This window comes from Hordeum vulgare, chromosome 5H (assembly GCF_904849725.1).
Source record: "Hordeum vulgare subsp. vulgare chromosome 5H, MorexV3_pseudomolecules_assembly, whole genome shotgun sequence".
Classification (NCBI taxonomy): Eukaryota; Viridiplantae; Streptophyta; class Magnoliopsida; order Poales; family Poaceae; genus Hordeum; species Hordeum vulgare.
The window spans coordinates 523,145,226-523,159,907 of NC_058522.1; the positions used below are offsets into that span (position 1 = coordinate 523,145,226).

Here is a 14,682-nt window from a genome sequence, read left to right on the forward strand (position 1 = left end):
ATGCCTCGTGAATAGCTATAATCAAGCATAAAAAATGTCCTTTTTCATCGAAACTTTGTGCACGCACATATAATGTCCGGATTTACACGTGAGATTTTTCTTGAAATTTTTAAACTTTCTAAAATGTGTATTTAGTCAATAGGTGCACATACACCAATGAGCCAAAGTGAATTTCTCCTCCTAGATTGATATTTTGGATCGAGTAATCTGCCATGAGACTACCCATAATGAAAAGTAATGGAAAGCAACATAAAATGATAACATGCATATGTTACTAGTCTAAGTTACTATCTTCATAGTGAATAGTAACATAGTGATAGTAACATTGAGCCTTTCATTTATTAGGTTATAGACTCATCTTGTCATGGTATGTGTGATGTTACTCATAGTATGAGTAACTAGCTATGTTACTTAATTTCTTTCTCTTTTCATTAATTAGTTGTCATATCATATTTTTCGTTTAGATGACATCTATGTTATTACATATGTTACTTTCACTGTAGGTAGTCTGAGTGAGGCTGTGATCGAATGTTAATGTCAGTGCCACATGGTTCTGTTTCAAGTCAACGTCTCTCGAAACATGGGCTTAAAGATTCGGATGGAACGAGTCGTCCTTCCTTTTGCAGCCTCATTAGATCTAAGATTCAAAAGAGCCTCCACGGTTCGCAAGATTCAAAAAAAGGAGGATTGTGATGTTAGGTCCTCTTGAATCTTAACAGGATTGAAAACCATATATGAATTGGCACCAAAAGTGTGGGTTTATATAGCATATTAACTCTCCAATGGAAATTTCTATTTGCTGTCGGATGAAAAATGCCTCGTATATAGCCTCGTAGGTAACATCCATCAGGTTTCCAAACCTACATATCAATTTCTAACATTCAAAAGGTTTTCTTACCCAATCTGTCAATTTCTCTAAGCAGATTGATCAATTTTTAAGCTCATAATCTCTTTGAAATCCATTCGACTTAAAGATGACCTAAAATGTTGATGATGCAAAAGAAACCACATGTCTTGCGTTTGTGTTTGCAGTCTTAGCTAAACAAGTGGAAGCCCCATCCAGTTTGGTTGTGTCGTATACTCAGAAAACAGATCGAAACGTTGTTGAAATGCTCGATCATCGCTTATATCATGTGTCCACCGCACCTAAACATCCTTGGACTCGAATTGATAATAATGCATAAGCAAGTGGTGCTCACAAACAACAACATAATAGCGTTGATGATAAAGTGACTTTGACAACTTGAATACAAAAGCACAGCCAAAGAGAAACCGGAAGGAAAGCCCCCCCAGCAAAACATGCATGATGATAAGTGATCAACAATCAATATAACTGTTTCGTTTGTACAAACACATGGAGAGTTTAACCCAAATCTCCACACATCTCCTTTGTGCTTCTAAAAAGGCCTACTTCAATGACCCAAACAAAGGGCACACATCCATGTGTGCTCTCTGATGCACCGAGCTCATCCCTTTTGGCTTGGTGATCGAACCCAGATCGAAGAACAAAAAGTATAAACCGTCAAAAGAAAAAGAAAAAGAGATCGAGAGCCCATGATATCATCTTGCTTCTCAAATCTTCATTATTTGGATCCCAGGCCTGTGGCTTCGGATCTCTTGATGATCCTCAACTTCTTGCATGTGCCGCTGAACATACTGCAAAACGCAAGAACAAAGACCATAAGTCACTGCTTCACAAAGTGATGTTTAGGTTCACAGTCACCTAATATATGTTGGAGTTGAAGATGAAGAATTGATGAAATGAATCAAGACTTACTCGAAGGGAACATCTCCGACAAGCATGAGGTCGCCGTCCTTGTCCTCGTAGGTGATGGCGTACTCGGACGGGTTTGCGCCGCCGCCGTTGGAAGCGCCGGCGTCTGCCCCGGAGAAGCAGACGAACATGGCCTCCAGGGCCTCCCTGAGCTCCCTGTAGCCCTTGTACATCCTCATGTCGATCTTCCTGAGGTAGGGCGCTCCGTCCATGCTCACTTTGACGAAGGAGCCGTTGGTGCTCGCCGGCGCCGCTGCGGACGGCGCGTTGTTGCTGCTGGTCTCGTCCGCTTTCTTCGCCTTGCTCTTGCTCGCCGCCGCCTGGAAGCAGCTCTTCCGGTACGACCTCACCGGCGGCCACCCTACGACTTGTGCCCTGCGAGAGTTGAGAGAAGCATGCAAGTAAGAACCCTGGGCTTGGACTTGGAGGAAGAAGAAGCGAGCCGGAGGCGGAAGGGGTTGGACTGGTACTCACTTGGCCACGGGGGGTGCGGTCTGGACGTCGTCGGACTTGTCGTCCTCATCGGAGGCGGTGGCCTCGAAGGCGTCCAGGGTGCGCTTCTTGCCCCTGGGAGTCGCCGGCGGCGACACGTAGTTGATCCTCTGTGGCTTGTCGTCGGTGCCGGGGAGGCCCAGCCTGAGCTCGGTGGCCATGAGGAGGTTGTCGGTAGCTTCCATTTCCAGTCGACGTGCGAATGAAGATGCTGCGCTGGAGAAGAACTTTAGAAGCACGTACGTTTGGATGCGATGCGAGCGAGATCTGATAGCTCTGGCTCTCTGAGAAGACGATGTGTGGTTGCTTGTGTTGGCTTGGCAATGGCAGGGTTGGCGCCCATGTTTTATAGGGGGCGACTGGCGAAGCGAAGCGAAGGGCATCGCGAGCAAGTTGGCATACAGCCAGCGCATGGGCTGACAATGACATAGTCGGGCAACACGTAGGTGGGTGGAGTGCATCGAGCGCAGCAGGCAGACGCCGAGCTGGGGTGTCGGGGTGGCTGGGGCGCAGGGTGCCGGGTCGGCCGGCGACAGCGCGGGCCCGGGCGCGGGCGGCGCACGACCGTCCGGGGATCCCTCGGTCCACGGGCTACACGGCGCGGCAGGCCATGTGCCGATCGGCCTGCTGGCTGTACGATACGTAGTATACACACCAGCTTTGATGTTGATGGAGTATTGTACGTATCTCCGTTGTTTAGCTATACATACCTAAACCTAAAGTAAACAGCCGAGAGCTGGACTGATTGATCGACTATCCTAATTTTGAATGTGTGGTGGATGCGTACGCGGTTTTCCGGGTCTCGGGGCGGATATTGTATTCCGTGGGGCACATGGCATGTCTAGCATTATCGCATGTAGGAGTACTCTCTAACGGGTTGTCTGCCGTCCCGTCCCGTCCCGTCCATCAAACAACGTAGTGGTTTGGTTTCAGTTCGATCCGCTACGTGTGGTGTGTGTGTGGCTAGCTGAGTATCCCCCATCACATTCTGGACGTGTCAGGCTGGAAGCTTCTCAGGGGCGATCGGGACTTGAACGGCATGGGCGGCGATCGCAACCCGGCACCCCTGTAACCCGGCCGGATGGGGCCGATGAATCATGCATGCATGTATGGCGCGCTAACGATGATATGATGATATCATGGACCTACGGAATAGAGAATAGAGAACGGGTGTGGTGGGGGCGTGAATTGAATTGGATGATTGCTAGCATAGCTAGCAAGGCGCCATGATCGGGGATACTGGGGAGCATCGCTCGCGCATTCGGCGCTGTTTCCTTTCGGCCATATCCATCATGTTACGTAACGTTGTTATCGGATGGAGAGCGATGCGTCCCGGGATATATGGGCGCCCTGTCCCTCCCTCCCTTTGCTTTACGATCCGATCCTTGCACTCCATGCATGCAATCGCTTTCTCTTCTTTTCATCTTCATCCTAGTACTACTACTATACTACTCCCTGTCACGACCGACTACACATGCATGCAGATCATCGCTTACATGTAGATGTGTTCACACGGCTGAATCCACAAAGTTGTGTGATGATATGACAAAGTTCTGATTGATCCACGGAGCGTGGTAAAAGTGGGTGAGCACCAAAACTCCGCCACCTTACCGAGACATAAGGTGCATGCATGAGTTTCTCTTTCTCCTTCTCTACTACGCACGCATGCATTCATGCATTTTCACCTCCTCGCCTTGGGAGAATCTTACCGTCCAGAGAGTTGTCTAGTGAAACGGAGGAAGCAGGAGCAGTGCTTAATTAACTTTTCTCCATATATGGATCGGCCGTATCTCTTCCCACTACTGCCCTCTCCCGCGTCCGGCGCCTTATATATTACAAAACGAGATACTCTTCTTCAGCGAATCACTTTTCGTTGTTCTTGCTTCTTTTTGGTTGGGTCAGTGCCCAACAGCGCCTAGTGGGGGTTGTTTGTTTCGAAATCTAAACACAAAGTATATGTATCCTGTTGCGGTACGATGCTTGCTTCCTGACCTGATCGAGTGGGGTGCTTAGTTTTTTTGTGTGGTGCCACTACGTACGTACCAGACGGTCCCCTCCTGGCTAGAGATTTGCCGAGCTAATGAGGTAGTATCATGGGAGGTGGGGCTGGTTGGCTTTGCGCTTGGACTTGTAGCAGGCGACCTTTTGGAAAGTCTAGTTTACTTAATACTAGGTGGTGCTATTGTATCTTGAGCATTCTAGAAAGTTAAAGTGCATGGGTGCATGCTTTCAGGAACAAGCAACCTAGCTTTGTCCCGTGGGTCAAATCACCATGTAAAATATTTCTCGAGTCCTTCGTTGAATTTATCTTCTTTCTTGGGTGAATTGGGTGTGCTTTCAAGATTTATTTTTTCTTGGTTAAGTACTTCATTGATGATTAACTGTTCATTGTTTACATTACAATAGAAAACACTTGAATCACTTGACAACTTATTAAAGCTGTTTATTATTGTATGTATGCTTCTTTCCAAAAAGTGGTGGAGTGGATGCATATTTGTTGACGATCAGAGAAGGATCGAAATAAAGGTCATTGATTATCTGAGCACTATAGTAGAAAGCTAAAGTTCATGGGGGCTTAGATTTGAAGATCAAGCAAACTTTGCCCTGCAGTTCAAATCTCCATTTATAATATTTTCTCTTGTTTCTTTGCCTTTTCAAGATTTGTCTTGTAGGTCAAATTTTCCCTATAGTATTTTCTCCAGTCATTTCCTTTCGTGTTTGTTTATGGTTGAACTTTGAAGTTAATTGAGTGCCTTGCATAATTATGGGGTTATATTCCAATCGTAATTAACTACAATATGCTCATTCTAGTGTTTTTGGTATATGTGCTATTCATGCAAATACTACCAAGCACCAAAACTATTTATTGACATCTTCTCAGCTCTATATATCATCATGTATACAATTATGTTCCAAGAAAGGTAGGCAAGCTAGGAAATTAAACGAACTTTAATTTGACCAGGGCCGCATTGGTTTAGTACGGATGATGATATGATCTATTCATTGATTTATCTAGGTAGTAACATATAACAATCCGTCGCTCCTAGAAAATTGCATAGTGATGGGGAGCATCAAGCAACCACGTTAATCAAAACTTAAACAACAGATCAAATGCTGTGTTTTCCAAAAATATATTGGAAAAAGAGAGTCTGTGGTGACACGAACACATGGAGGGAAGGTTTTGGGCAAGGAAGAACTTTGTGATTCGTTGAAATCCTGAAGGTTTGATCATGAACTTGTTTGAATGCTCAGCATTAGAGAAAGCTAAACCGCTAGACCACTAGTAGAGAACATGGTTGTAATCCCGGTTGGTAAGGGCTTTTAGTCCCGGGTCATCAGGACTAATATCTTGGGACTAAAGCCCCCCTAGCCCCAGTTGGCCATGACCGGGACTAATGCCCTTTCACGTGACTCGCAGCGTGCGACGGGGGGCGGGGACCTTTAATCCCGGTTGGTGACACCAACTAGGACTAAAGGATTTGGGGTTTTTATTTTTGCTTTTCATTTTATGTTTTCCATTTAATTTTTTATTTCAAATATATTTTACGCTACTAAATACTGTACATGTTATGCATATATCATAGAATTTCTCGTAGGACCAATCATATATCATAGAATTTCTCGTACAACCACACACACACACACATACACACACACACACAATTTGGTATATATAATTTTTCCTACAGCTTGTAGATCATTACATGCAGGCATTGTTGAGGAAATCGTTAACTGGTAACTGCTCAGTTGGCTGGTGAGTAGGGGATTAATGAACTAATCGGCAAGTTAATCGGCCATTTAATCCATTAATCGGGCGATTTATCAGTTAATCAGCTACTCGGTGACCGTATGAGTAGGGATTAATCGGCAAGTTAACTGGTTAACTGGACGAATTCTTGAACAGGGCATGCATGCATTAGGTGTAGTGATATTCTCCGTCGGCAGCTATGACCTGCCCAAGCAAAAATCCCGCCATTTCCTCTTGAAGTGTTGTTCCTGCATCTCCGACATCTTTAAAGGAGACCAATATGAATATATTAGTTATGTGTATATATATTAAACCATGATAAAAATGTGAATAGTGTTTACGGACCCAAAAATGTCTTCTATCTGTGCGTTGTTTCGGTCATAAAGCAAATGTTCTCGCAAACATAGTATGTACATAGATTAGTTTCATGTTCCTGTTGCATGCACCACTTTACGAGAATATAATTCAGTCAGATAATAATCAAGCATGATAATGATATTGAAACTAGAACTAAAGAGATGTGCGGACGTAGTTAGTACTACTCAATTACCTTGGGTCGTGTCCATGTCAGCTCTTTTTTCCATTCAGGAATCTCCCGAATGAACCGTGTCCAAACCCTGCCCGACGAAGAAAAAGAATAAAGGAATCATTGATTACTTGATATCAGGAAATGAACTAAGGAGGCCGGCATAGTGCGATAATGATTGAAATTACCTGTCGAACATTAACTTCAGGTTCATGTACTCTTTAACGTCTTTTTTTAGTGAGTCTAGAACTTAAAACTTTTCCCTCGTCAACACTAATGATTAGCAGGATCAAGTGGAAACTGTGTTGTATAAGTGTGCATGCATAACTCATCAAGTATTACATACACTTAACATCGAGTAAGCAAAATAAAATTTATATTGCAAGACAGTAACACTCATCTGAAGTTGTAAGGTAATAGTATTTTTGGTTGGGTATTTAGTACCTTCAAAAACGTCTCTGTTTCATCTTTGAAATCTGTTACCATCTTTTCATAAATGGTTTGTGGGTCAATGAAGCCAATGCCAAAGACTCCATCTCTTTTCATTTCAAACATCTTCATTCTGCATAACACCACACAAAATAATATAGTAAGAATAATTACACACAATGAACGAGCTGATGAACTAGAGACTTAATTACAGAAAGAAATCACTTACAAATAATAGCAACTGACGAGATATTTGCCAAGAGTGTCTTGATTGAATCACGAAACAATTTTGGATTTTCAATCCACAAATCCTTTTCATTGAAGAAAATGATCTTGCTTGACTTTCACCATGAGGCTCTCTCGCCCGGCATTTATTTCACTCACGTACCAGTTATGCAATTTATACATTTGTGTTGATAGATGCGAGACCTCCTCAAGCCTGACCCTATGTTTCCCGGGGACATATTTCCATGCTAGTTTATCCTCTTCCATCCTGGGCATTCCCTGGGCGCCTAGGAGTTGTTCAATAGTGACACCGGCCTCTCTAGCCATATCTCTAATAGCAGCAGCGTCTATTACCTTGGTACTCACCTTGAGCGGCGAGATCAATTGCACTGCGTGTTCTCCCAGCTGGAGAACAGTTTTCCCGCTTTTCTTAGTACCACTCGACTCCTTCTTTTGATATTCATGATATGACTTGCTAATAGAGCATTCATAGTCTGATCGCTTTTTCTCTCGAGGACGTTTAGCACGATTCTTTAGAACGCGTTGCACGGTTTCCAGAGGTACTACCTCCTTTGGTGGCGAGGGCGGTTTTGGTCAAAAATGGGCCTGCAATTCGGTAGCCGTTTGGGCCTTGAGTTCCTCCTCGGACATCTCATAAGCCAACTTCTTTTTGGCAGGAGGGGGGTTCTTCCTTGGTGCTCTCTTCCGCTTTGTATTCCGCTGACGCTCCAGAAGTTGAATTGACAAAGTACTCGTGCTGGGCTCCGTCTCGGGGTGGCGGGGTGGAGTCGGTTGACGCGGTGGCGGACTAGCAATGTGCTCCGTGTCGTGGTGGGGTGGAGTCGGATGACGCGATGGACTTGGAGGAGGAGTCGGTGGCCTTGGAAAGACGATGCAGTCCTTTCTTCATAAGCAGAGACTAGGTAAGACTTCTTGCAGTGTTTGTTGCCCTTTACCTCTAGGAATGTCAAGCTCTAGGGACTCATATCCCGGCATCACTTCATCCACCCCGACACGAGCATAGCCAGTTGGAATCGGATTGCAATTGAAGGTTGCATCAGGTGGATTTGTTAAAGCATAACCGACCGCTACCTTCATGGATATGTTCTTGAGTTTCATGTGTAGCTCACAACTTTTCGCCTTTGTGATTTCATCCACGGGGTAGCAAGCCAACAATGCATCTTCGGCCAGGAACCCCGTGGAACCCACGCCGCTTCTTGGCATCGATGGGACTGTACTATCCAATGCTGGACTGGTTGCTCCAGCCGCTAAGACGTCCTTTGTTGGCTAAGTGTGTCGATCTGCTCCTGCTGCCGCAAGAATTTGTGTTCCAACTCCGCGTTCTTTGATTCTACCTTTTCAAGATGGTCAACATCGTGCTTCTTCTTGGCTGCCTCCCGATTCTTCTTTCTCGAACGACTTTTGTAAGAGTCATTCCAGTCCTTAAACCCCTCAACACACGGAACAACGCCTTTGCTTCGTGTTTGTCCCAGGTCTTAGCATTCTTGAGGGTGCGTGTAAGCTCGTCATTCTCTTTGTCGGGCTGGAACACCCCGTTCGAGCATCTTCTATTGTAGCAAGTATAGCGTCAGATGCATCTTTAAGACTTGTTTGCTCCAGAATCTCCCCTGTCTTTGGGTCCAACTTTTCCCCATGCGCATAAAGCCAATTCCTGCACGTGTCGGGCCAAGTCAATGTTTTTGGAGTCACCCGTTCATCAATCATCTTTTGCTCACATTCATCCCACTTAGGCTTGCCACTCTTGTAGCCACGTGGCCCCAGAGAATGGTGCTACTCTTTTTCTGAGCATTTACCTTGTTTATCCTCGCCCGATCCTTAGCTATTTCTGATTGCTTGAACTCGACAAATAAGTCTGAGTGATATTTTAACTTCTTGTATTATCCAGTGAATTCTCGAGTCTTGTCTTGTTTGCCGAAGTCGGACCATAACATTTTCTTCCAGTTGCAGAATTGTGTGTCCATTATTTTAAGAGCAAACTTCTTGACGTTCTCCCATTGTGCATCTCAGAAATGCTCTGGTATGGTGAAATATGTCATGAGCGTATCCCAAAGCAGATTTTTTGCTCTTTTGTCCGCAAAATTAACTTCTCGATCTTTCTTTGACCTATGCCATTCTTGAATGGAGATCGGGATTTGGTCCCTAACAATAACTCCGCATTGACGTACAAATTTGTCGACATTCTTTTTTGGAGCATTTGGTTGGCCACCTCGTGTTATCCCGTCGTTGTTGTACTTCATGCCCTCGGGCAACTTTTTGGCCGGGCCTCGTACTACCCTGCTTATAGAAGATTTGCTTGATCTGGAGGGATAAAGAAGAGATTCGTTAATATATATGGTGAGAAATAGTTATTCTTCACCCCCTCCTATTTTAATATTAATGAACCGTATTTTTACGTCCCGTAAATTTTATCTTGCTTCACACATAAAAAAAACGTAAGAAAATACATAATCACCGTACAATTATTTTATGTTACGTATATTTATGAACGTAAAATTATAGTGTAAAATGTACATAAAAACAATTTTTCAGGTCTTGTGACCCATAATTTTGTTTTTTTATGTCAAATTTTATGTTGTGAATCAATATGAATGTAACTATTTGTATATCATATGTAATTTATGTATGAAACAATCGTAAAATTACCTCGGGTGAAGAATAACTTATTCTAGACCTTGGATGATTATATATATATATATATATATATATATATATATATATATATATATATATATATATATATATATATCTCAATTAATACATCTAATGATCACCAGAGTTCAAATATATACCTCGCTGGACTTTCTTAATTCGAGGAAAAATTCTTCGCCATCATTGTCTGGTTCCCCTCGTCTCTTGGTTGTTCTTCCCCAATTCCGTCACCGGATGGGTTAAGATATTGTGATCCATCATGTGCTTCTTCATTCTCTTCATTTCTTTAGCGTATCATGTCGAACAAGACATACTCTTGATTATGGTCTATGTCTCTACTGTCCATAGCTTAACTAATGGAGAAGAAAGATAAAACAATTTAGTATTCACTTTAGCTAGCAAGATCATCATATATATAATATCACTAATACATCAAATAATCCACTTAATGCATCATTGAATATTATCGAATATAATCTCGAATACATTTCAAGTATTATCACTAATACATCTTGAATATTATCATATGACATCACTAGCTAATACAGATCGAATATTATCGAATAATCTAGTTCACTAGCGGTTCCTGATCAAACTGATCACCCAAAGAGCTGCTGCTGTACTGAGGCGCGGGCGATGGACATCCAAAGAGAAGGAACCATCACATGATCATAGCTCAGGTGAGATCCCTGAAGAACCTGCCAAGTATCGGAGAACCTGACGTCCAACGCCTCCGTGTAGCGATGGACGTGCTCGTCCTCCTCCCTAACACGACGACGTACCTTCTTCTTGGGGGCCGCCTGCCTCCACACGGAAATTGGCCCACACAACTGCCACCAAAGAAGCTCTGGGTCGACGACAGGAGCCCGATTCTTCACCAAGATGCGCGCCCCGAAAGGTAGCACGTCCGAGTGCCAGCCCGGCGGAGCCCAGTCCCGAACAAGGCGAGGATGCGGGCCGGGCATGATCGACATCGAGAACTTATAAACATAGGATTTGCATAACAATGATTATCATTTTATTCATATTTGTAAACTTATAAACATCAAGAATTGATTTCAATCATATGCATCAACAAGAACATCCTCAAATAATGACAAGTATTTTGTCGCTATCACGTATTTATAGTCAATCTTTCAAGAGTATAATCGTCTAGATTTAGTTTTCTCTAGTTTGCCATGCCTAGATTGTCTAGCCCTGAACAACAAAAAATGGAAAACCAATACGATGGTACTATATTATAAATGTAATGTTGATAAATTTTGATTGATCACATCTAGTAAAAACATTCATTCCATTTTCATTAGAGATGATTAAAAATGATGCCATTTCTAGCAAGAATGAAAGTCCTTCCATGTTCTTAGTTCCAACGAGTTTATATGTTCGAATTGGACAACCTTTCAAATTGTGTATAATTCACATGTGTAGATTTATCATAGTAGTGAAACTCAACTTGAAATGTAGATAATAATGTACTTTTGACCAGAAATTTGTTCATTTTTCACAACTATAGACTAAATTTTGTTATTGAACACGTCGAAGTTAGAGTCTTACGTAACCATCAAACCAGTTTTCTATCATTTTCCTATTTTAGAAACAGGATTCATTTTTGTTCAATGTAACAAAATTTATCAATGCCAAAAATGTTGTCTATGACGCTATTAGGGGATAAAAAGAACAAATATGTATTGTAGGGGCCGAAAAGAACAAAGATTGACTATAGAAACAAAATCTAGGAGAGAGGAGAGGCTCACCGGCACGGATCGTCGCGGGAGACGGAGGGGGACGCCGGAGGCAGGGAGAAGCGGCGCCGGCGCGGGCTGCGGCGGTGCTTGGGAGGATCGAGTGGGCGGGGATCGAGGCGGGCGCCCGCAGGAGTGGCATCGGTGCCGACGCGGGCTCGGGCGACGCTTGGGGCAGACCGGCCGGACGGTGACGACGAGGGCGCGCACGGGTTGCTAACAAAAATGGGCAGTGTGACGACGTCACGATGGAGATGGCGACGACGGTTGTGCTGTGTTTCTTCGCGAAAATGTTTAATGATTGGGAAGGGGAGGAGGCAGCAGTTATATATGCCAGGGACCTTTAGTCCCGGTTGATGACACGAACCGGGACTAAAGAGTCTTTAGGCTTGGCTCTAGCCACCAGCTGGGACTAAAGGTGGGGTGTCTCGCAGAGCGGCACACACCTTTAGTCCCGGTTGGAGCCACCAACCGGGACTAAAGGTCTCCATTTTGGCGGCCCAAATTTCGCGCAGGAAGGGACCTTTAGTTACGGTTGGAGCCTCCAACCGAGAATGAAGGTCTACTTTTTATTTTTTGGGTTTGTTTTGTTTTTCTAAACAAGACAACTTCTGTTTTTAGATTTGGAATAACAGTTAGACTATTTATAGTTTTTGAATGAATCTTTTTTGCTTTAGGTCAAAGAAATTAGAAACTTTCTATTAGTGACATAGTTTCAAAATTTGCATAGTTTAAATTTGAATTCTTTTGAAATTTCTGTGGATCACTAGTTTGTGAATAACTTTATTTTAAAAATAGATTTTTGAGTGATTCTTTTTCCTCATGTTTAATATTTGTGTGTTTTATCATTATATTAAATTTGGTAATTTTTAGGTTATTTTAAATGTCTGTTTTAATCAAAAATAGATTTTGTTTATGTCTTCTAGTAATATAGCTAAAAAAATCATTAAATGTATGAAAAATAGAAAATAAAGTCAGAAAGTGTTGAAAATTGATTACGTGACTTTGAATGATGCATATTGAACGCAGAAAAAGTCAAGAGTTGAAATACGTTTAAAAAATGAAATGCCTTTGTAAGAGATGAGTATTCGTCCGAAACCATGATACTTTGAAAAAGATTGTCCAGTTTGTACACGAAGTGCATCCGGGTTTTTGCCATAACCCTCTCAACTTTTTAGTACATGCTATGTTGGTGAAATGATGATACCATGCCAAATTTCATCCTTTTCGGTGTTCATTTATACTGCTTTTCAATTTCATGGTCATTTGGCTCAAAAAATTATTAAATGCATGAAAAATAGCAAATGATTTGTACATACCGTCGGGCAGTTCGTTGTCCTTTGAAGCATCTTCTTTAACATTTTCAGCAACTTTTCAAATCCCTTGTCACATACACCATTCCCTGCCTTCCATTGCAGCAATTCTAGTGTGGTACCCGACTTCTTCTTGTCATCTTCGCAATTTGGGTACAACAATTTCTTGTGATCATCTAACATGTGCTGCAACTTTTGATAGAGGGGAAGTTGTCCTTGTATTTCGTTTTTAGTGGAGTAGACTTTGACAATCCGACTACGAACGTGTGAGGACGTCGTGCCTTAGCAATCGCTAAACCAACTCTTAGAGGTTATTAACCACGCCGGAGCACGATCAACATGACCATGAGGGTTTGTTTCCTGCATGCATACGAAGAACAAGCAAGAAACTAAGATTGCAATCTGGATATTGCGAATATAATAGGAAAGCTTTATTGATGAAAGTGGGGTTGTGTGACGCCTTGCTACTTCTCAAACAACAACGTCAGAAATTGACACGTTGACGGAGACTTGCTTGCGTTGGTTTTTCCCTTGAAGAGGAAAGGGTGATGCAGCACAGGAGCAGTAAGTATTTCCCTCAGTTTGAGAACCAAGGTATCAATCCAGTAGGAGAATCTCGTCAAGTCCAGAGTACCTGCGCAAACACAAAAGAGCTTGCACCCAATGCTATAAAGGGGTTGTCAATCCCTTGAAGATTGATTGCAAAGTGAGATCTGAAGGCGGAAAGTACAACGAAATAAAAGTGTAAGGCTGAAAATATGATGTGAAGTAGACCCGGGGGCCATAGTGTTCACTAGAGGCTTCTCTCAAAATAGCAAATATCACGATGGGTGAACAAATTACTGTCGAGCAATTGATAGAACCGCGCAAAGTCATGACGACATCTAAGGCAATGATCATACATATATACATCACGTCCGAGACAAGTAGACCGATACTTTCTGCATCTACTAATGTTACTCCACATATCGACCGCTATCCAGCATGCATCTAGTGTATTGAGTTCATGACGAATAAAGTAACGCCTTAAGCAAGATGACATGATGTAGAGGGATAAACTCAAACCAATGATGAAAACCCCATCTTTTTACCCTTGATGGCAACTACACGATGCGTGCCTCGCTACCTCTTCTATCACTGGGTGAGGTCACCGCATGGTACGAACCCAAAACCAAGCACTTCTCCCATTGCAAGAATCATAGATCAAGCTGGCCAAACAAAACCCACAACTCGAAGAGAATTACAAGGATATGAAATCATGCATAAGAGAGATCAGAAGAAACTCAAATAAGATTCATAGATAATCTGATCATAAATCCACAATTCATCGTATCTCGATAGACACACCGCAAAAGAAGATTACATCTGATAGATCTCCATGAAGATCATTGAGAACTTTGTATTGAAGATCCAAGAGAGAGAAGAAGTCATCTAGCTACTAGCTATGGACCCGTAGGTCTATGGTGAACTACTCACGCATCATCGAAGAGGTCATGGTGTTGATGAAGAAGCCCTTCGTATCTGAATCTCCCCTCCGGCAGGGCACCAGAACGTGCCCCAGATGGGATCTTGCAGAGACAGAAGCTTGCGGCGGCGGAAAAGTATTTTCGTGGCTCCCTTGATTTTTTCTGGGATTTTAGGGAATATATAGGCGAAAGACCTAGGGCAGAGGAGGCCCATGGAGCCCACAAGCCTGGGAGGCGCGCCCCCTGGCCGCGGCTAGGGGGCTTGTGGGGTCCCTGGTGACCCTGTGCCTTGGTTCT

General features: G+C 43.1%; 1 protein-coding gene across 1 annotated transcript; it reads right to left on the bottom strand.

Moving 5' to 3' along the window:
* Nucleotides 1–1,310: 1,310 nt before the first annotated feature.
* On the bottom strand, nt 1,311–2,723 carry LOC123398276 (auxin-responsive protein IAA12-like). The gene is made up of 3 exons (XM_045092760.1): nt 2,249–2,723; nt 1,778–2,149; nt 1,311–1,656 (listed from the first exon to the last, which is right to left on the bottom strand). The coding sequence occupies exons 1-3, from the start codon at nt 2,677–2,679 to the stop codon at nt 1,584–1,586; spliced, it is 876 nt and encodes a 291-aa protein (XP_044948695.1). The 5' UTR covers nt 2,680–2,723; the 3' UTR covers nt 1,311–1,583.
* Nucleotides 2,724–14,682: the final 11,959 nt, after the last annotated feature.

Excerpts from the sequence above, each read along its gene's own strand:
- LOC123398276 (XM_045092760.1), bottom strand. The coding sequence starts at position 2,679 with ATGCGCTGGCTGTATGCCAACTTGCTCGCGATGCCCTTCGCTTCGCTT. Across the intron at positions 2,150-2,248 it reads ACCGCACCCCCCGTGGCCAA|GGCACAAGTCGTAGGGTGGC; the intron begins GTGAGTACCAGT and ends CAACTCTCGCAG. Across the intron at positions 1,657-1,777 it reads GTCGGAGATGTTCCCTTCGA|TATGTTCAGCGGCACATGCA; the intron begins GTAAGTCTTGAT and ends TGCGTTTTGCAG.